The following is a 22,606-nucleotide window of genomic DNA, read 5'->3' as shown; positions in this document are numbered from 1 at the left end:
CATACTATAGGGTGTACAATGTTGATTCAGGAAGAGAAGGTTATGTACAGGTATAAGATTTATGACTACACTGTTAATGGAAGAAACATAGAAAATATATCTTCTGTTCTTATCTATCCATATTAGGAGAATGTTTATGGTAGGGTTAGTTTCTATATAATGCTTGTGAGAAATACTGGAAGAATACAGATCTATATATTTAGTAAATGCCGTAACACAGTCAAAATCATAACAACTCTACTTAAAAACTAATCACGGTCTTAAACAAGGATGTGGAATTTCTCATAGAAAAAGGACAAATCTGGACAACAGTAAACAATGTCTGTTCACTGATGAATGTATACTATTATGTGTGATGCAAAAGACAAAAAGGTAACAAAATGTTATAAAGCTTCCATGTGACAAGTTCAGTAAATAAAAGCAAAGTTATGTCAACAATATGTAAACACAAGTTTGTTCACAAATTTGGATTGTTAAATATCCAAAAGCACAAACATTTGGAAGATGGAAAGAAACATACAAAAATATATCATGATAAAGGGGCACACAAATAAATCCATTGAGTAACTGTTGATGGGGCATTAACATCCCCACCCCCTTTCCCTGTTGGGTGACATACTGGATGAAGACAACATGACACTATTTATAATCCTTACTGATGTCTGGTTCTTGAATCTTATAAAAGTAATTTTTCACACAAAACACGATTTTACACTTTCAATGTTTCTCACTCAAGCACATTCTTGTACTATCAATCAAACATATTTCAGAATTTAAAAGTTCTTTTTTGAGCACTCTAAACTGAAATCTTGCATCATTATGCTGCTGCAAGTAAGTATAAGGATGTAAGGTGTTCCTAGCAATAACTAACTGCAATATTTCTAAAGAAATACTTTTAATGATTAATTTAATGAAATGTAATATGTCAAAATAGGTAAAATTACAGAATACAATATGAGATTTTTCATTTAATACATAAAAAGATCACTATATTCAGTCATTTGTACTCTTTCCTTGGTCAAACACAGAAGTCTTCAGTCCCAACAAAGTGTTCATAATTGTCCAGTAAAGGGATTTCTCTCATCTTCAACTACCAGGAATCTAAACTGAAAGGCAAAAATATTAGTTACGACATAGTTCTGGCATCCTTTAAATTAACAGCAGTAATATTCCATTAGTAACACTTATTTTTATAACAACTGAGTGGTATTTTAATTAATACAGGATGGCCAAGTTACTGAATTCTTTTGTGGTTAAACAAATTTATTACATAATAGTAAGAGGAGTGTGGAAATGATCTTAAGTTATTATGTCATGTCAGGACTGCTGCACAGACAATTGGGTGGGTTATTTTAATGTTTGTTAGAGTGGCTGAGTCATATTTTTTTAGACGCTCACCTGTCCAGCCATTTGTATCAGTTTTACAATATTGACTGTGTGATGAAATATAACCACCTTTGCCAGCTTGTAATGTATTACAAACAATGGAAATTCCAGGATGGAATGTAATATTATTGTGAAAAGGAAACTTGCTACTCACTATATTGTGGAGAGGCTGAATCACAGGAAGGCACAACATGAAGACTGTCACAAATATAGCTTTCGGCCAGTAAGGCCTTTGTCCAAATTAGACAACAAAGGCCTTACTGGTCGAAAGCTATATTTGTGACAGTCTTTTGGTTGTGCCTATCAGCAACTCAGCATCTCCACTATATGGTGAGTAGCAATTTTCCTTCTCACAATATCATTACATTCCATTCCTGGATTTTTCATTGTTCGATTTTTGCTTGACGGCTTTTCTTCAATCCTCAACCAGTGCTGTTTTCCTTTCTTACTATTTTCTCTATACTCAATGCCCATTCTTCTTTCTCTTCTTTCCTTTGTTTCTCTTGGCAGTGTGGCCTCAGTTGCCTGAGACTGTAGTCATGTGTATGTGCGTGACTGTGTAGGCCTTACTGGTCGAAAGACATATTTGTGACAGTCTTTTTGTTGTGCCTATCTGCGACTCAGCATCTCTGCTATATGGTGTGCAGCAACTTTCCTCTTCACAATATTGTAATGTATTATTCGTATCTTTTCATATTTGTATTTGCAGAAGATGCTTCATTCCACTACGATGAGTTGTTTTAATGTGTTCTGTGTATTTTATATTTATTTTGTGGTAGTTTCAGTTTTTGTAACATGCTACATTTCATTAATAGTTGACCATTAATACAAGATATGCATTTTTCCAGTAGCCTTTAATTAAATTTCTAGGTTCAGTAAGAAACATATGGGAAAAAATTACACATGTAATGTTAGTACTAAATTGTAAATTACTTATACAAAATCTAGAGTTGTAAATTTACAAATTTTATGTATTTCATTGATTATTTATGGATATTCACAGGCAGTTGCATTTTTGAATATTAAGGTTAAAGCACACAAAAACAGTATAAGAAGTTGCAACACTTCATAAATTAACAGTCTTAATTATAATTACATTTTAAAAAAGTAAGACATTTATTAACTGTTGAAAGATTATAAACATGATTGTGGCTGTGACAGCATGTCCCTGTATTGGCTTAGTATCTTTGGGGGTTTTTGTCTCCACTGTAGTTTGGATTTTTGTTACAAACTGAGTGGTATGATGGGCTGTGGTGAAACATTTTCTAAGTCATTGTGAAAGTTTGAGGGGAACTGAAACAGAATTATACTTACATCTTTAATCATGCACCAAGTTCCCAGGGTCCAAATCATCCCTAGTCTGATTTGTGTAAAATATGTACTCTGTGGTGTCTATATATAACTGTGCCACTCTGCATGTAAGTTAAACCACTACATTAGCAGTTCCATCAATATAGCTAAAAAGTGCTTGGATTTGAAATGTAAACTCTAAAACTTGTGTTTAGGACAATAGTCAGCATGTTATAGCATCCATTTCTCTTTTAATATATCTTGTTAAACTGTGGTTTCTACCTAAGCATTTTAACATTAATGTATAGAACTGTTAACCGTCATTTACTTAATCTCAATATTGACTGGTTCTTTCCCCATTTTTATTAGTGGACAGCCAGCCGCATGTACTAGGGAATAACATTTGGCATTTATCTGAGCTAATTCTCATTTTATTTATCATTTTGTATCATGATTTCATTACAGGCTTTATTTGAGTGTGAAAAAAGACCATGAATATGACTGTAGACATGCACGTGCCCATGCATGATTTTTATTATCAAGTTTAATGTATTGATAAGCAATCACTTTCTGCATTGTCATTGCCAAACTTTTTTATCAGTCTCCAACATGTGTGCAATGGCCATTGTCTCAAGAAGAGTGCTTACGAGGAAAGTTTTTTTTTTTTTTTTTTGCTGACACACAATCCTATAACTTGTCAAAGTATACATAAAAAATAAAGAAGCTTGAAGAACAGCCACAATTTCTAATTTTATTATATACAAATATACATTAAAGTCCCCTACTACAGTTTGAGCATATATGTTTGGACTAACATCAGGAACTACGGTAAGATTTTGATACAGTTTCCACTAATGGTCAGACTGATTCACGAGGAAGGTTTGTGTATATAGTACCTACAGACAAACATTACTTCTGACTTGTTGCCATTGGGGTCAGTGTCCTGAAAGTACCTACAGATGAACATTACTTTCGACTTGTCTCCAAGGGGAGCAGTGTCCTGAAAGTAACTACAGATAGACGTGGTTGCCTCACTGTGGTCCATGGTACTTAAGTAAATATATGTTTTATACCAGGAGCAAAACTTGTTTTTCATGGCTCTAACACTCCTGTTGATCCAATCAGCATTCAGAAGGGAATGGTAACATTTTTTAAGAATTTTATAGTTAATGTGTTGTGCTGCCCTTAATGGAAGAATGCTGCCTTATAGTAATGGATGATTTTTTAGCCATCAATCCATGCTAGTTGACGTACAATATTACCCAGGCTTAAAGCAACCACTGCAGACTGGTTACATTCTCCCTTCCCATATCTAGGGATGCTCCTTTATCCAACCACCATGTAAAAGGATAAATGAAAATATAAGAACTGGAATATAATCGACTGAGCTGATATATGTCAAAGTAAAAAGGAATGTCGCAAACAGGAATACATCCTTTAAGTTTGCTGGTGTTCCACGCTTTACCGATGAAGCTCTGGAACATTTTACAGAAAAAGATTTGAATGTTATGTTAAAGACTGTTCAGAAGAAGTGAGAAAGAGATTACTTCAAACAGAGCATTAGGAACACAGCAGTGAATATTAATACAGTGAAAGAACTGACTGTGAACTTGATATGCACTCAGAAGATGAGCAAACTTAAGTGAGAATGGAACCTCAAATAACAGACTACTTATTTTAAGCAACAATTAGCTACAGTAATCCATGCGTTTTTTCCTGTAGGGTATACCGTGTAGTTTCTGAGCACTATGAGATTTTCCTGTAGTGATAATTTAGGTACATTTCTCATCAAATTGTTTATAGAAGTCACACTTTAGAGTCTGTACAATTATACTTGTTTCACATTCACATGTTTTGCAGTGTGTCAGTATGAAGAGCAATGAATGAAGAGATATGGAGTTTGTAAAAGCTGGAAATGTTGGGAGATAAGGAATACTTCCTCTTTTTTTATGGCAACCCATTGTAAGAAGTTTTCTGACCAATAGTGTGCAAGTAGTCACTCAGCACCTACCCTATCTGTTTCAACAATTTGCAATGAAACCTCCAGAAACACTTCTTTGCTGTCTCTTACACCAAGCTTCATGCGTAAATAAAGAAATTATTCGAACAAATAGAAAATTTAGAAAGATCTGTAGCAGTTTCGCCAATGTAACATTTATTGATGCAACAAGCTCTCAGAGAGATCATTTTACAAAGCATGGGTTGCACAGAAACAATTTTGGTAAAACAATTCTGTGCAAAGAAATATTAGAAAAAATTGACAAACCACAAGAACAGATACATCCACCCATAACACTGCCAGTGAAGGAAGAAAAGGAAGAGTCACCACTTTGCCCTATAAAGGAAAAATCAGTGTTATTACCAGCAGAAGAACCAGTGTTGTCACCTCCAGAAGAAGAAGTTGTGACACCACCAGCTGAAGAAGAAGCACCACCTTCAGAGATCCTGCAGCCAAGATATGGGAGAGGAGAGAGAAGAAAGAAACAGCTAAAGGACCAGGATTTTGTATACAATGAAGCCAGCAGCAGCCGACCAATTCACAAGAGGCAACCACCTGCGAGAAGTCAGGATTTTTGTTGGCCCCAGATCAGCAACAGCACACCATAACAGACATGGGGATCAACAATCTGACAAGCACACCACTCGTAGGTAATGTAAAAAATATAAACTGTGATTCAAAGTCAAACTGTATCCAGATAAACAAAAAGGGAGATAATATGCTGACATTACTTCAAGTTAATATTTGTTGTATTAGAAATAAGATGTTAGAATTGGAACATTTCTGTAAGATTAAGAATGTTGATGTAATATGTGTATGTGAGCATTGGTTAGTTGCAAATGAGGTAGATATGTTTGTACCTCAATGATACGTCACTGCAGACATAATGTGCAGAAAGCAGAGGCGAAATGGTGGGGCTGGGATCTTTATCAGAGATAATTTCAACTTTACAAAAATAGATGTATCATCTTACTGTACAGAGTTAGATGCAGAATTTAGTTGTATAAAAATGACTGATGAAAATATAATAATTGTAAGCCTATACAGATCTCCCAATGGCAACATTGATACATTTTTTGAAAGATTTGAACTACTGGTTAGAAAAATACTAATGCATAAAACAAAGATTGCCATATGTGGTGATCTTAATACAGAAATGGTAAACACAAGTAATGAGCCCTCAAGAACTTTTCTTAATTTATTAAGGTCCCTTAATCTGTACTGTACCATCCAGTGTCCAACACGTAAAAATTCATGCATAGACAATATTATTGTGAATTTTCCCCGTGGCAGCTACACTGTTAGCCTTGCAAATGGGTGCTTTGCAGACCACGACCCATTGCTTCTCAATCTCTTTAGTAAGCAACCAAATTCCACTAGTGTGCACAATATGACATGGGTAAGAAGACAAAAAGAAGAATACATTATGTCATTTATTCGTATACTAGAGGATGCAAGTTGGGACTTTGTCTATAAGTGTTCATCTGAGAAGTCTGATGTTGAAACTACCTTTGAAAACTTCCTTAAAAATTATACAGAATTATGGTATTCATGCTCACCACTAATTAAAACCAACTCTTCTGGAACATATAAAAATAAAAAGCTGGAATGGTACACAGACGAACTGGTCCAGATAAGAAAAAACATGCTCGTACTATACACAGCATATAAAAATGCATGTAAACAAAGATCAGAGCAGGAGGGCACCTTCTATGCAGCATACCAAAAATGTAAAAAATTCTACAAACTTAAGCTGATACAGACAAAAAAGGCTGCTTATGAAGGGTACATAGAAGGTGCAACAAACAAGTGCAAGGCAGCATGGCAGATTGTAGCACAAGAAAATCCCACACGTCACACACATGAAACTCAGCTCACTCCAAGGGAACTAAATGACTACTTCATTAGCTCAATTAAAGAAATTGAAAGTAAGATAGAAAAAACAGATACATCTGCAAGCGATTTACTTAATGCCCTTCCACCAGTAGATCATGTCTTTAACTGGTATAGTATCACACCTGCTCAGATTAAAAGAACAGTCACAAAATTTTCAAATTCTAAAAGTATGGACTGCTACTGGCTCTCCAATTACATAGTAAAAAAAACTGTAGACTCGATCGCTAAACCATTGGCATTCATATTTAATAAATGTTTACAGTCAGGAGTGTTTCCCGACTCCCACAAAATTTCCAAAGTTATTCCAGTGTTTAAAAAGGGTGACAAACATCTTCCTAAAAGTTATCGCCCAATCTCAATTGTGCCAATATTTTCTAAAGTATTTGAGTCACTTATGTACACTCAATTAAGTAGCTATTTTGAGACACACAACCTTTTGAGCAATAGTCAGTTCGGATTCCGACAGGGCAGAAATACCACTGCGGCCATCCTGGAAATTGTTGACCAGACATTAACAGCCTTTGAAGACCGGAATATGGTGTCACTGGTCTTGTGTGATCTGAGCAAAGCTTTTGACTGCATTCCCTTTGGCACCCTGGTTGCAAAACTAGAATTTTATGGTGTATGTAACCCAGCATTAGCAGTAATAGAGTCATATCTTCATAATAGAAGACAGTTTGTCTCAGTTAAAAATAATTACTCCCCTGTAGCAGCAGTTAGTACTGGTGTACCACAGGGCTCGGTTCTGGGACCCTTCTTCTTCATCATAGCCATCAATGACCTACCTCATCACATAAATAGTACTACCATATGCTATGCAGATGACACAACCCTCCTCACCTCACATCAGAACATCTCAGCTTTGGACAATAACACACAGGAATCACTCAAATCAGCCATCCACTGGTTCACATCCAATAAATTACTGTGTAACTCAGAGAAAACACAACAGCTTCTCTTAGGGTTACCCAAAACCATAGAAAACAAAACTGTAAAACTATTAGGAATGCATATTGATTCCAAACTTAATTGGGAAGAACACGTAAATCAGGTTTGCAAAAAGCTTTCAAGAGTCTCCTATCTCCTTTGGAAACTTAGGGACATGATTAGCATGAACTTTCTGAGAACAATGTACTGTGGACTCTTCCAGTCACATATTACATATGGCCTTCTCATATGGGGGCACAGCTCTCACAGTAACAAAATTTTGTTGATGCAGAAAAGAATGCTGCGCATAATGTGTAAAGTCGGTCCCACGGAGCACTGTCGTCCTCTCTTTATAAGGCTAAGACTGTTGACCATTGTAAACTTGTATATTTATATCTGTGTGTTACACATTAAAAACAATGGTATGGAAGGTGTTGTCAGGGAAGAAATTCATAACTACAACACTAGAAGGAAGGCAGATTATGATATACCAAGACACAGACTAACAAAAAGTAGTAACTCACACAAAGTGAATACCTTAAAAATATTCAACAAACTACCGCAATCTGCTCGGGACATGCCCACAAAAATTCTTAAACAAAATTTGTACAATTGGTTATCTGACAATCCATTTTATTCTATGCAAGAATATTATGATCTGAGTAGCACAGAGATAAACCTGTAATTGCATAATTAACTTAATTAACTACTATATATACTGTCACAAAATATTTCATATCTAATACCTTTGTATTTCAACTGTGTTAGGTAACTACTTTATTTGCCAGTGTTATGATGTGTTACGTAACTACTGTGTTTGCTACTACAATGTAACTCATTTTTGGTACCTTTGTATGTATCTGAAACAAGAATATGTATTAAGCATTGTAGTCACCTGCTTAAGGTTTATGTTATTTGTAAGTTACTCATATGCTAATTATATCTATGCCTTATATATAGTGTCTGTAATATTAATATTATTTTATGTACTGACGAAGCCTATTTCATCTTGCATGATCAATGGCTAATAAAGAATCTTGAATCTTGAATCTTTGGAACCTCAGTATGTAATCGTGCGCCGCAGGCATCTGCTCTGGTGGTTACTCAACCACATTACTCATCAGTTGTAGTATCACCTGTAAAGCTGCATTGCTTGCCCATCAGTTAATAGCAGGAACACTACTTTGTCAGCTGTGTTTCTATGCTGATGTAGCATTAAGATATTTATTGGAAAGTGAACAAGTCAGAAGAAATCAGGAACTTCAAAGAAAAAGAAAAAAATGGCGTGATGCATGAAAATATTTAGATGGCTACGAAATATGTCAGTGCACAGTGCATTTATTGTTTATCAGGATACTGAGAAGGCAAAGGAAGCTACACACATAAATTTCAGGCTTCATATATTAACTGGTTGCTAGAAACACATGGGAAGATACTGCAGTGCAGGACTTTTGTTTTGAAATTTGTTACCAAATATACCACACTGAGCTTTAGTTTTCATTGATCATGTATGTTTCAAATGTAACAGAGGTCTATTGTTAACTGTTCCTGAAATTTTATTGTTTTTCAATAAATGAATTCTTGCACTATAGCAATTTAAACAAAATGTTGCATTCTTGTACCAACTGGCCATATAAACTACCACCAACATGCTAGGCATGTTGGCAGCTATTTGCTTGAAGGGTTATTGTAATAATTCAAACTGACACTCTTAATGTTGTGTAGTCACCAAACTTGTAAGCTCCTTTCTGTTTCATGGGACATAAATAGGAAATAGGATTTCACAAATAGCACTTCTGAAATGTTGTTTTCTTTACACAGCAAGTGACATTCTGTCATAGAAGAGGAACAAAATCTTTCTGTATACTGTAGGAAGAAACCACTTAAATTCTCAGCTTCATACTTGGCAAGAGAGTCTGCTTTTAAGTAAATACGGATGCCACTGCCAGACATCAATTTTCAAACATATTTATAACTAGGGGCAACCATACTACTTCTAACAGTTTGATGGTTGGTAACTTATAATAAGCAATACATTCCATTGATAGGTCAATTTACCATGGAAGGTCAATTTACCATGGAAGCCCTGAACAAAAATTTAACCAGGGACATAACTTACTTAATCATAAACAGTACTGACACTGAGCACCTTTTCAGTCTGGACGCACTGAAGTCTTTTGGATTTTCCACCAATGATACAGTAACTCTGATCACTGAGAATAGTCCTTATCCACAACTGGACATGCTCTGCACCAAATTTCCTGAACTTTTTCTTGTGGTCTACAAAAAGCGAATCATTTTAAAGCTCACATTTCGCTGAAAACCTATGATACTGCCTTACTTTTTTTGACCCTGGCCATTTCCTCTGGCACTCTAGAACCAGGTCAATGATGAATCAAACAGGTTGCAGGGACTGGATGTAATAGAATGTATATCACTGAGTCAATGTGATACTCCCCTTGATGTTGCCAAGAAACCATCTGACAAACTCAAGACTTTGTGGGGACTTTAAGTCACCTTGAATGCTCAAGCTGATGTGGACATGTTCCACATTCCAGAGCCTGAGGAACTACATGCAGAGCTAGAGGGTGGACACTTCTTCTTAAAATTGACCTTGCCATAGTGTACTTACAGTTCCCGTTAGACAAATGTTCACGAAAGATATTGTTGATTAATACACCACATGGCTTACACAAATAGAAATGGTTGAATTTTGGGGTCTCCAGTGCCCTCGCGATTTTCTACAGACTCCTGGAAGAGCTGCTTTACAACATGCTGGGTTTCATTAACTGTTTGGAAGGCATTTTTTTCTTGTGGGAATTTCCACCAAGTGACTTTTAGCCACCATGAACTCTCTCATTTTCATTTTTTAGAAGGCAGGATTAAAATGGAATTTCAGCCAAGTTTAGACCACATACTTTCTCATGAAGGTATATCACCAGTCCAGAAACACATCAAAGCAAGTACAACCAAGCCTTGGCTGGTGAATCTCAGCAGCTCAAGGCATTTCTGGGAAATATTACATATTGTGGAAAATTAATTCCAGCAGCATCTCAAATAACTCATCCATTACATTACTTGAGTAAGAAAGGAGTGATTTTCATGTGTTTGGCAGCATGTGAAATGGCATTCTGTGAGCTCAAACAGTGTCTACACTCAGCACTTTGTTTAGCAATGTTCCAACCCAGGAAGCAGACAGTGGTTGTGATGCATGCATTGGAGCATGGGGTGGGGGATGTCCTGGCTCACTGAGAGGTTTATGGTTCAGAACACCCCATCACATATGCTTCAAAAACCCTCCCCTTTGCACAAATGAAATACCCTCAAATAGAGAAGGAAAAACTGGCAATGACACCCACTTTGAAGAAATTTCATGTCTTTCTTTATGACACCAAGGTCCACCTGGCAATGGACCATAAGGCTTTGATCACGGTGTTCAACACAACAGCTCATGTCCCAAATCATAGTGCTCCTACATCAGTTTTTCTCCTTGGCCAACAACCATCAAACCTTGGAAACGAATGCATCTCGATTTTGCAGTTTTGTTCCTGAATACTACATGACTCACTATCATTGACACTTTTTCCAGATTCCCAAGTATTGTTGACTGCCATACAACCAAAGTGGGATACACAGTGAAATACACAGTGAGGGTGCTGTTAAAAAATTTTGCCACTGACGGCCTGCCACAGACATTAGTGAGAGACAATGGTCCACAATTTCGAGCAGAGGTCTTTGAGGATTTGTATGCTAAAAGTGGAATGAAGCACGTCTCTTCACCTCCTTTTCATCCCCAATCGAAGGAAAGGCAGAGAGGTTCACCCAAACAGCAGATAAATAAATACATACAAGATGCTTCCAGGCAAGTTTCACTGACATTTTTTAAAAGTTCATATTGGGCAACACCATTTGGTGATAAGTGCCCATCAGAGTTCTTATATGGGTGTCAACCCCATTCTGTCCTGCATTTACTGCTGCCCACTCCCAGCACACTGGTTCCTGCTACCTCCTGAAAGTCCTGGCCTGGCATACGTTTGTGGGCCTGTGGCTTAGGCCAACAAGATCATTGGTTCCAAGCTAACATTCATCAGCAATGGGGCTAACAGGCTTTTATTCTCGATACTGTAGACTGGACCATCACCCACCACTGGAACCAGCTCTGGTTACGTGACTGCCTCCCCATCTTTTTCTCCCCATCCCTTACACCGCAGTCCATTTTCCCACCCTTCAGCAGAAGAAGAGATCATGCTGGAGCCCACTCGCCCCATCCTCCTTCACCAAACTCCTCTAATTCTAATTTTAGTTATTTCAGGCCACCACAGCCCCAGGATGTGAGTCTGGTCTCAAAACTGGCTTCCCTGCCCCAGGGCAGACCAACACTTCAGACTGAGTTACCACAATGGGGGACATCCGCAGTGGTTGTACCAGCAGAGCAGATGACACACTGGAGCCCGAATGTCATCACAATGTCACCTCCAGTGTCTGCCACCTAACCAGTGTTCCCACCACTGCCCACCCAGCACAGCCACCATTGGCCAGGTCACTTTCAGCCTTACAACTGAGTGCACACAGACCAGAAGCACCTGGAGCCTAAACTGTTGGAGGGGGGGGGGGGGGAGGCAGTGGGTTGCAGAAGGGATGAATGGATGTCTTACACCTCACTCTCCACATGGCATGGGGGCTGGCCACAGTGCACAGTGCAGTCCCCCCCCCCCCCCCCCCCCGCCACTATCTGGTAGGGAAAGGGTGTTGTAAAACCACAGCTATATTGCTAGCTTTCACCATCTACCTTGCTCCAGATCCATAAGCTGTGCTGGCAGTGCCTGCAAATGGGCATGCTGGCTCATCACAGATGTTACTTGATGCACTGATCTATGGCTTGCTAGCCATGGATGTGCAGATCAACATCAGAGACTCCATCATCAGCCTCCAGCATGAGCCTACAACACTGGCTGCATGTCCCAACTCAAAACTAGCACCACCACTACCAGTGATGTCTATGCTTGCCTGCATCATGGCTGACATGAGCCTACTGCGTCGTGCTGTCAACTGTTACTGATTGTGCAGCCCTCAAGATTTGGACGTTGTTATGCTATTGGCCTTGTATTGTCTCCAGTCAGTTTCACGCTATTCTGCATTATGCCTTAGTGTGTTGTAGCCTACCAAACACATTAAAAAACTAGTATTTGTTCATGTTGTGTTGCAACAAAATCCACAGCAGTACATGAATATCTCTACACAACCTTAAAATCATTAGATAATAAGGAAATTATTGCTGCTATTTGTTGAAAGCCTTTATGATACTAATCACACCATACTCCTAAGAAAGCTACCAGGTAAAGCTATGATTGGTATTGATAACCAATGGTTAGAATTACATCTGTCAAACAGATTACAGAAAATAACATAATGCTAGTTAGATATAGTGTACCATACAGCAAAATCTTGGGTCTCATACTGTTTTTGTTATATATTGATGACATAAACACAAAGCTTACTGCAGGGTATACTACACTATTTGCTGATGATACAAGTATTTTGATAACAGTCACTGACAAAGTTGATCATGACCAAGAGATTAAACAGTTTATGTCATCAGTGAGTGAATGGTTCATTGAGAACAATCTCACTGTAAATGTACAAATCCATTATCAGTTGCACCATCTCAACTCAAAAACAAGTAATTCCAAGGCTGTTCCTAAGAACCAAGAGCTGTCTAACATAAGTACTGCCAGTTTCTGTGTATAAGGCTTGAAGAAAATCTTAAATGGAATACCGATGTCAACTATATCTAAATTTAGCTGTCAATTAATTATATTCTAAAAGTACTCAGCAAATCATTCCCAATTCAGTTCTATTACAAATAAAATATTCTTACTTTCACTTCATGTTATAGTACGGAATCGGCTTGAGGGGAAACTAACCATGCAGCACAGATATCTTAAAAAAGGCAGGTTGTACAACGTTCAGTCTGGGAAAAATGAGTCATGTAGACAACATTTCAGGAAATTTAGCATTTTGACTCTAACATCTGTATATATTTACAATACTAATCGTTTCTTAAGACGTAACTATTAAACAAAAACAGCTCACTCATTTAATTGGAACCATCCATAATTATGAGACCACACAGCAAGCCATGAGACTGAGCACAACCTATTACCAGAAAAGTGTGTTGCATGTTGGGACCACTTTAGTTACATGCCTATTCATTGAATGAAGTCTCAGCCAACTGCTTCTCCTTTTCCCACTCACCCTGTGCATATATTCACACGTGTCTGCACGTGTTTTCCTTGTAATAAGCTGACAAATCCCACATCATTGTAAAATGATCATCCTTTGATGAATAAATTACTACAGCTAAGTAGCACACTTTTTTCCATGAGAGCCTTTATCATGATAACTATTATTTGTTGTCAAAATCTCAGCAAAATTTTATTTACATGGGTCTTAGCACACTGGCTATCATATTTATGTAGCAGTATGTATTTATTGGCTTACAGAATTAAAAGTACGAGGGCAGTTCAATAAGTAATGCAACACATTTTTTTCTGAAACAGGGGTTGTTTTATTCAGCATTGAAATACACCAGGTTATTCCCCAATCTTTTAGCTACACAACACTATTTTTCAACGTAATCTCCATTCAATGCTACGGTCTTACGCCACCTTGAAATGAGGGCCTGTATGCCTGCACGGTACCATTCCACTGGTTGATGTCGGAGCCAACGTCATACTGCATCAATAACTTCTCCATCATCCGCGTAGTGCCTCCCACGGATTGCGTCCTTCATTGGGCCAAACATATGGAAATCCGACGGTGCGAGATCGGGGCTGTAGGGTGCATGAGGAAGAACAGTCTACTGAAGTTTTGTGAGCTCCTCTCGGGTGCGAAGACTTGTGTGAGGTCTTGCGTTGTCATGAAGAAGGAGAAGGTCGTTCAGATTTTTGTGCCTACGAACACGCTGAAGTCGTTTCTTCAATTTCTGAAGAGTAGCACAATACACTTCAGAGTTGATCGTTTGACCATGGGGAAGGACATCGAACAGAATAACCCCTTCAGCGTCCCAGAAGACTGTGACCATGACTTTACCGGCTGAGGGTATGGCTTTAAACTTTTTCTTGGTAGGGGAGTGGGTGTGGCGCCACTCCATTGATTGCCGTTTTGTTTCAGGTTCGAAGTGATGAACCCATGTTTCATCGCCTGTAACAATCTTTGACAAGAAATTGTCACCCTCAGCCACATGACGAGCAAGCAATTCTGCACAGATGGTTCTCCTTTGCTCTTTATGGTGTTCAGTTAGACAACGAGGGACCCAGCGGGAACAAACCTTTGAATATCCCAACTGGTGAACAATTGTGATAGCACTACCAACAGAGATGTCAAGTTGAGCACTGAGTTGTTTGATGGTGATCCGTCGATCATCTTGAACGAGTGTGTTCGCACGCTCCGCCATTGCAGGAGTCACAGCTGTGCACGGCCGGCCCGCACGCGGGAGATCAGACAGTCTTGCTTGACCTTGCGGCGATGATGACACACGCTTTGCCCAACGACTCACCGTGCTATTGTCCACTGCCAGATCACCGTAGACATTCTGCAAGTGCCTATGAATATCTGAGATGCCCTGGTTTTCCGCCAAAAGAAACTCGATCACTGCCCGTTGTTTGCAACGCACATCCATTACAGACGCCATTTTAACAGCTCCGTACAGCGCTGCCACCTGTCGGAAGTCAATGAAACTATACGAGACGAAGCGGGAATGTTTGAAAATATTCCACAAGAAATTTTCGGTTTTTTCAACCAAAATTGGCCGAGAAAAAAAATGTGTAGCATTACTTATTGAACTGCCCTCGTAATTTCAAAGTTGAACTTCTAAAATTGATACCATTTGCTTACATAAACATTAAAAGTGTGATTAAGTTCTTTCAGGATATGGAATTCTTCAGCATTTCTCACCCTTTCAGTTTCTAAACATTGTTTTTCTGTGAATTTACGAATGAAAATTGCTGCTTTATGTTTCACTTCCAACTTTCCTTCATTCTGTTTGTGTGTATGTGTGTGTGTGTGTGTAAAGGAACTGCTAGTTATGTTGACTTGTAATGTGACAAGTAGTTTGTAACTAAAGCGAACATTCTCAATCTACACAAAAAGAAATCTGAAAAGAATTAAATACATATGCATTACCTGTAACTAGTGGAACCTTAATATAAAGCAGTCCAGTTTTTCCACCATCTTTGGTCTACTAAACAGACATCTAAAATCTGTCATCTGAAAATGAGAAGAACCATTATTTTTGATTTCTCGAACATTATGGTCAGAGGAAGAGCACATCAGACTTTATATCAGATGGAAGTACTTTACGAAGCCAAATCAAATCTTATGCATTAGTGTCTTTTTATAAAATTAGCTTCAGGCAAATGTAAAACCACACATGACACACAGTAACAAAATAATTGTCAACAGAAGTGACTTCCTTCTTCCATTTTAACAAAGCTAAATTGTGAAGCTGAAAGATAGTTAATGAAGCTGAAAGATAATTAATGATCTTCACAACTTTCGGAACAGAATTTTATTGGTGGAACAATAGCTGACAAAAGTATTTATTTGGAAATAGATGTTTCACAGTTATATTTTATTTATGATTTTTTTGTTCTTTGCTTTTAGTTTTGGGGTTGCACCCCTACTCTCAAGCAGTCATTCCTGTCATAAGCCAAGCTGTTAGGGGGGGGGGGGGGGGGGGGCGGACAGGCAATTTAGTTTGGCAGTGACTATTGGTCATGAGGATTCCAGCTTTACAGTTTGGATGACGACAGGTGATTGCTGGAGAATGGGCTCCTGACCCTGAAAATACTAGCAAAGAACAAAAGATAAATACAATAAAAATGAACTGCAGCTGTGGAACATCTATTTCAAAAATAAATTGTAATTTGTTCTATGTTAAAATACGACTTGGCACATTAAAACTGAAGATAATTACACAGCCTGCTTTCTTGTTTCTCTTATTTTAGGAAGAACCAAAAACATGCATGAAGAAATCAATATCAAGTAAAAATATTACTACTTTTTTAATTTAATTTCTTTCTTTAGATTTGCTTCTGTTACTATTTCATTTTCAGAATAGCGTATGAGAAGAAACAATAATGTAATGGAAAAACTATTTACAAATAATAGTAATTAAGGTTACAAGGAATTAAAAAGCAGGAAGTTTTCCAGGAAGCAAGTCTGCCTATAACTGAGAATGCCACAAATTAATTGCATGTCTAACATCTGTCATGGCAGTTGTGCCTATTCTATTTATGCTCATTAATTTGAAGGAAAAAAAATGTAGCTACAGTGGAGATAACCAAATTTTATTTGCTTTCTTCTCGTGTAAAACACACATTTTGATGCAACATAACACTAAAATAGTTTTCAGAGTTGCTTTACTTACAGTTTCTATTAAATAATATATAATAGCTCTCCTATAGTTTGGTATGTTTGACATTTTCTGTCCAGTAGTTCTGGATAGTCATGGCTTCTAGACTATTCAAGAAAGAATCATTATCTAAACTATACATTTCCTCTGAGTCATCCTGAAAATAAAAAGAATGATGCCAATCAGTTATACATCGATATCTACTGATAATACTGTCATCTATCCAAACACAGATGTTCAAGTGAAAAACTGAATATCATTTTAATGGCTATGAAAATATTGTAAGTAACATTATCTACTTGTCCCAACTGGTTTAGCCATGAGCATGTTCAGTGTGTGAGTACTTGCTATGTCTTAGTAGAAAAGGCATTTGCTTTATCAGTTCAGATACTGAACAACATAGCCAAGTAACAAAATGCTGGGCTACAGTGGTGGTTATGGCCAAATATGTGCTCCATTCATATTACATTATATTTGCTGTTTTACATACTTCACTTCTGCCAGTGCCATTTTTTTTACATGATGTCATGCCTAACAAGTTCATCAGAATTTTAAAATTCAGCAAATACTTTCGCACTATTCCCCTCAATTCCTGAAGTACAATTTTTCATGAAAACTGTAGTCCCTTGATCTTTAAAACATATTCTTAATACATACAAAATATTTTTACTAGAATGTATTTTACATGGATATTAAAAATTTGAACCATAAATTATATGCAACTTTGTTCCATTTCTGTGTCTTACACCAAATAAGCATACTGCCTTAGGAGAACTCAGTGACTGACTTACAAACAGATTTCTTTTATTGTTTAACGGTGTACTTCCAGGTGTTCTGCCAAGCAGCTTCCATTTTATGAACAATATTTCAACAACTGACCCAGCCATCTTCTTCAGGTGCTGCAAGTTTTGCTGTTATGTGTACTTGCTGATTACATTTCACCTGTACTGGGCACTATTGTTGGTCTCACATTGGTATTTATATCCAAGTTCAACTTACAATGTCCACTACACCCAGTCATACACTGTAGGCTTTCACGACTGATATTGTCTTCACTTAAAACTTCTGGGCTGGTAGGCCATGGTCAATGTATAGAACTCTCCCCTGACGTTTCGTCTCCAACTGCAGGAAACATTCTCTGAGGTAAAGAGATGAACAGTTTGCTGCTTTACCTCATAGTATGCCTCCCGCAGTTGGAGATGAAACGTCAGGGAAGAGTTTTATACATAAACCATGGCCTATCAACCCGGAAGTTGTAAGTGAAGCCTGCTATGCCGTTTGATGCTTTTTTGTTTTTGAGAGCTCACATTGGAAATGGAAATGAGCGTTTGGCATCATTGGCCAGGAGGCCCCTTATGGGGCAGGTCCGGCTGCCTTGGTGCAGGTCTTATTACATTTGATGCCACATTGGGCGATCTGCGTGCCGGATAGGGATGAAATGATGATGAAGACAACACAACACCCAGTCCCTGAATGGAGAAATCACCGACCCAGCCGGGAATCGAACCCGGGCCTGTAGGACGGCAATCCGTCACGCTGACCACTCAGCTGTTGAGGCGGACATAGCTCACGTTGAAATTCCATGTAACACAAATTCTATCAGTGTTTTCCACCTCAGTGGATGTGATTTTTGGCAATATCTCCAAAAAATGAGTGCGAGACCCCAAGCGTTACTTAAACTGAAATCTCCAACCAAGTTTATTAGGGTTCTGACATCTTTATTCCCACAGACTCATTATTTATCCTGTGCCAGACACTTGGCATTTGCACCATGATACTAGTCTCATCGTATTTCATTCCGTGATTATATTTGAGGCAGTGCTTGGTGACAGCTGATTTGCTTGGTTGTTTTACTTGGGTGTTATCACTGAATGTTCTTTTCGTATCTCCTTGATTATCCTGATAGTCTGCCCCACATAAGATTGTCAGATTTGTAGGGAATGCAATAAACATCTGGCTTTCAGACACCCAGATCATCTTTAGTGTTGCAAAGAATACTTTTTATCTTAGCTGAAGGGCTTGCAAATGTGGCATGTCATATATTGGACAAACTATCAGAACAGTTGACGACAGATACAAGGAGGGTCAGAGACACACCCGACAAAAACAAACAACTATCCAGCTATCACCAAGCACTGCCTCAAATATAGTCATGAAATGAAATACAATGAGACAGGTATCATGGTGCAAAAACCAAGTTTGTGGGACTGCATACTTAAAGAATCTATTGAAATAAAGATAGAAAACCAAATAAACAGGGGTAGAGGTTTCAATTTGATCAAGGATTGGGTTCCAGCATTCAATTTATTGAAACCTTACCCGCAATCACATCCACCAAATCTGGAAAATGCTGAGAGAATTTCTGTTTCACAGAATATCAGTGTGAACAAATGAGTATCAAAGGGCATAGTGGGCATCTGGAGTTGAATTCAGCTATAAACAGTGGCAGGAGACAAACAATAGTTCACAGTCAGGCAGTGAATACATATAATAGCAAAATTCACAGCACCTGAAGAAGACAGCAAGGTGGGTCATTGAAACAACAACTCAGCAAAACACCTGGATGCACACCTTTAATGAAATGTGCTGAGAAAACCTGAGGGATAAAAATCCTTTTACTGTGGTTTTCAGTTTGGGTTAGATGAATGGTAAACTTGTTTCAACTTCAAGAATGAGATTTTCACTCTGCAGCGGAGTGTGCGCTGGAAGATTAAAACTGTGTGCCAGACCGAGACTCGAACTCAGGACCTTTGCCTTTCGTGGGCAAGTGCTCTACCATCTGAGCTACCCAAGCACGACTCATGCCCCGTCCTCACAGCTTTACTTCTGCTAGTAGTTTGTTTCGACTTATTTGTAAGTTGTCATCATAAAAGAAATTAGTTGTGTGTCTGTTTACTCTGGTGTGAAACAGTCACACACTGTCGATTCCAAGTATAGTTTCCACTGAATCATTACACATTCTAAACTTCATTTCCTAGGGTGCATTTCTTGTTCATACTCATGCATTCAAAAGAAATGTGTGTAGAAATCATTTAAAATTTCTGGAAGTTATTTGATTCATAAGTTTTTCTGCTCAAGTAATGAAAGGATGACAAAATTTCTTACGGAAAATAACTGAAAAAGTGCACAGAAATGGCTACAAAAGTATGAGAGAATTACAAAATAGCATTACCAATAGCAGTGATTGTCCTTATTTCCTCAATAACTATAAATACTAGCACAGTGTTCTCATTTTCATAACTGGATTATAAGTTGATCAGAAATTAAAAGAAAAACTTGGGTGATAGTCAATGAATAGCATCTGACAAAGCACGCAACTACAAAACAAATACCAAGGATTGCACCCAAGTATTTGAAAGTGGCATTAATGCTGACATTGTCAGTCACACACTGAATTTTGCATCTCATATTTTCATGCCCTAATTAACTCATACCCTTACAGAGCTTTCTTCGATGTATACACTGGAATCAGGGTTGCTGCTTTTGTCACTCAGCGTCTGTGGTTTGTTTTGGTTCCTCCGCTTATAAAGAATGAAGCACATGGCACCTGAAATGAATCAAGGTAATTCATATCAATATGATGCTTTAGAGTTGCGTTCTGATAACAGAAGTGAGTGAATAATTGGATAAAATTCAGGAACTGATTTTTCCCAGCCATTGGGGAAGGGGGGGAAGGGTAGAGGATAGTGTCTGTGGATGAGATAAGTGGTAGAGAATATCAGGTGATCTAGAAGACTCAGCTCAGTTGCCTCTTAGCCTTAGAACATGTAGATGATGTTGAAAATGAATGTCTGTTAATGCTTGCACTGTGAGCCAAGATGCTGTAAACCAGTGAGCCATAAAATTTTCTAATAAACTGAACATATCTGCTATAGAAACTTTTAAAATTATCTGTGTAGGTTGCAAGGATGAAGTCTTGATCAGAACACACATTGTTTTGTGTAAGATGAAAAATTTAAAGATGAATAGGAACACCGAAGGCAGAAAATGCCCAGGATCTCTGACATCTAACCAAAATTACAAAAATGTGGCTAGAATGTGGGAATGTCTGAACTGTGATCACCAATTAAAGAGTCCATTTAATAGCGTAGAAGTTAGATTAACTGAAATCAACTGTTCATTCAACAGTTATCACTAATTTGCAAATGCAAAAGTGGTGCACAAAGGTGACACCAATAACCCCGATAATTTTTGTCAGGTGATCATAAAAAGCACCGTATGACATCTCAGCAGCATCAGTCCTTGTTGTGAATATTTGCAGATAATAAAAAAAGCATGTATTAAAAAAATCAAGAGTAAATTTCATGCTCATTGCATCCTTCACTGAAAAACGTGTGATTCATAAGGAGTTTGTGCCTGCTGGACATTCAGTGCACAGAAAAATTTATACTGAAGTGTTCAAACATTTAAAGATTAGGGCCCACTTTCTCTAACAGAAGAACATACCTTGTTTGTTGATACAACAATGAACAGAGACACACTTTACTAACTATGAGGGAGGAACTGGCTATGTACAATGTGGCAGAGCTAACTCAGCCATATACAGTCCAGATTGGCCTTCTTCAACTTCATTTTGTTCCTTCAGATCAACCAGAAACATAAGGGAAATTGTTTCAGTATGACTGAGATTGTCCAAGTGGTTTTGATGGGCTTTTGAAGGGCATATGAAAACTGGAAAAAGCGATAACATCATATTGGATGTATGAAGGTTATATTTTGATGAATATTAACTTACTTAATTCATATAGTCAATCAGTTTATTTTTATTTCTGAAGCAATGTTATTTATTGGACCAGCCTAATAGTAACAAGAAAGTTAAAACAGCAAAAGAGATTCCTGTAAAAAGTGAAAACAGTACAATAAACACATATTTTACAGTTATTTCATTGTGGAATGAGTTAGTGCTTAGTTTACAGAAGGCTGATTAGAAAATTTATGAACAAAAGAATTAAGGAATCAATAAAAGATGAAAAAGAATTATGAGAGAGTGTAAAAATAAATAACATGTCGCAGAGAAAAGTTTTTAACTACTATGAGGAACTAACACACAGAACTGGAGTATGCAAACTGACACCACAGATACGTCTACTGACCTTTCCTGAGCTAAAAATATTCCTGGAAATGAACATGAGCAGTGAATCAACTTCCACTGATTCATAAAGACTATAACTCAAAACTCTGTAAATAAAAATGGAATTATGTGAATTAAAGTAAAAGATGAAAACTGTTTTATCTTGACTTAAACAACTGTCTTTGGCTTGGCTGGCAGAGGCATATACTCTGCAGTGATTCATCATTTCTGCCAGGTTTCACCAGTGAGGTGCTGTACCTTCACTTTGTATTAAGAGGCAGAGCAATAGTTTCTCTCACTGGTGCTTTGGTTCTCCATGTATAAAAGTCCCACTGTTCATTGTAGGAATCAGTTCAGGTGAGATTTTCCAAAAAAATTTCTCACCTGAAGATAGTGGCCAGTTAAAATGCTGAAAATATTGTGTCAATATTACTGTGTGATCCAGCTGCAACCCAACAAGAATATAATTAATTTATATGCTGGTAATTTATACATGGTCACAAGTGTCTGTGTGGGAAGGAAATGGTTTAACCTGTACATTAAGTTTGATAAACTTTATAAACACCAAAATGGCCATTATTATGAGAATCATGCTAATTTTGCCCCAGTAAGGGAGCTATAA

General features: G+C 37.7%; 1 protein-coding gene across 3 annotated transcripts in view; it reads right to left on the bottom strand.

Moving 5' to 3' along the window:
* Window positions 1–222: 222 nt before the first annotated feature.
* The window catches only part of LOC124616683, a 222,087-nt gene continuing 199,703 nt past the window's right edge, over window positions 223–22,606 (bottom strand). For 2 of the 3 annotated variants that reach the window (XM_047145020.1, XM_047145035.1), the window contains 4 exons: window positions 20,354–20,460; window positions 16,929–17,070; window positions 15,683–15,766; window positions 224–1,106 (listed from right to left, as the gene is read on the bottom strand). In XM_047145020.1, the coding sequence (XP_047000976.1) occupies window positions 16,960–17,070; window positions 20,354–20,460 (218 nt within the window). In that variant the 3' untranslated portion in view covers window positions 224–1,106; window positions 15,683–15,766; window positions 16,929–16,959. Of the gene's footprint in view, window positions 1,107–15,682; window positions 15,767–16,928; window positions 17,071–20,353; window positions 20,461–22,606 lie in introns of all 3 variants that reach the window. The other variant, XM_047145029.1, reaches the window with a different exon arrangement.

The sequence above is a fragment of the Schistocerca americana genome, chromosome 1, assembly GCF_021461395.2.
Source record: "Schistocerca americana isolate TAMUIC-IGC-003095 chromosome 1, iqSchAmer2.1, whole genome shotgun sequence".
Lineage (NCBI taxonomy): Eukaryota > Metazoa > Arthropoda > Insecta > Orthoptera > Acrididae > Schistocerca > Schistocerca americana.
The sequence above is the reverse complement of the archived record's forward strand: the minus strand, read 5'-3'. Positions and strand labels throughout refer to the sequence as shown.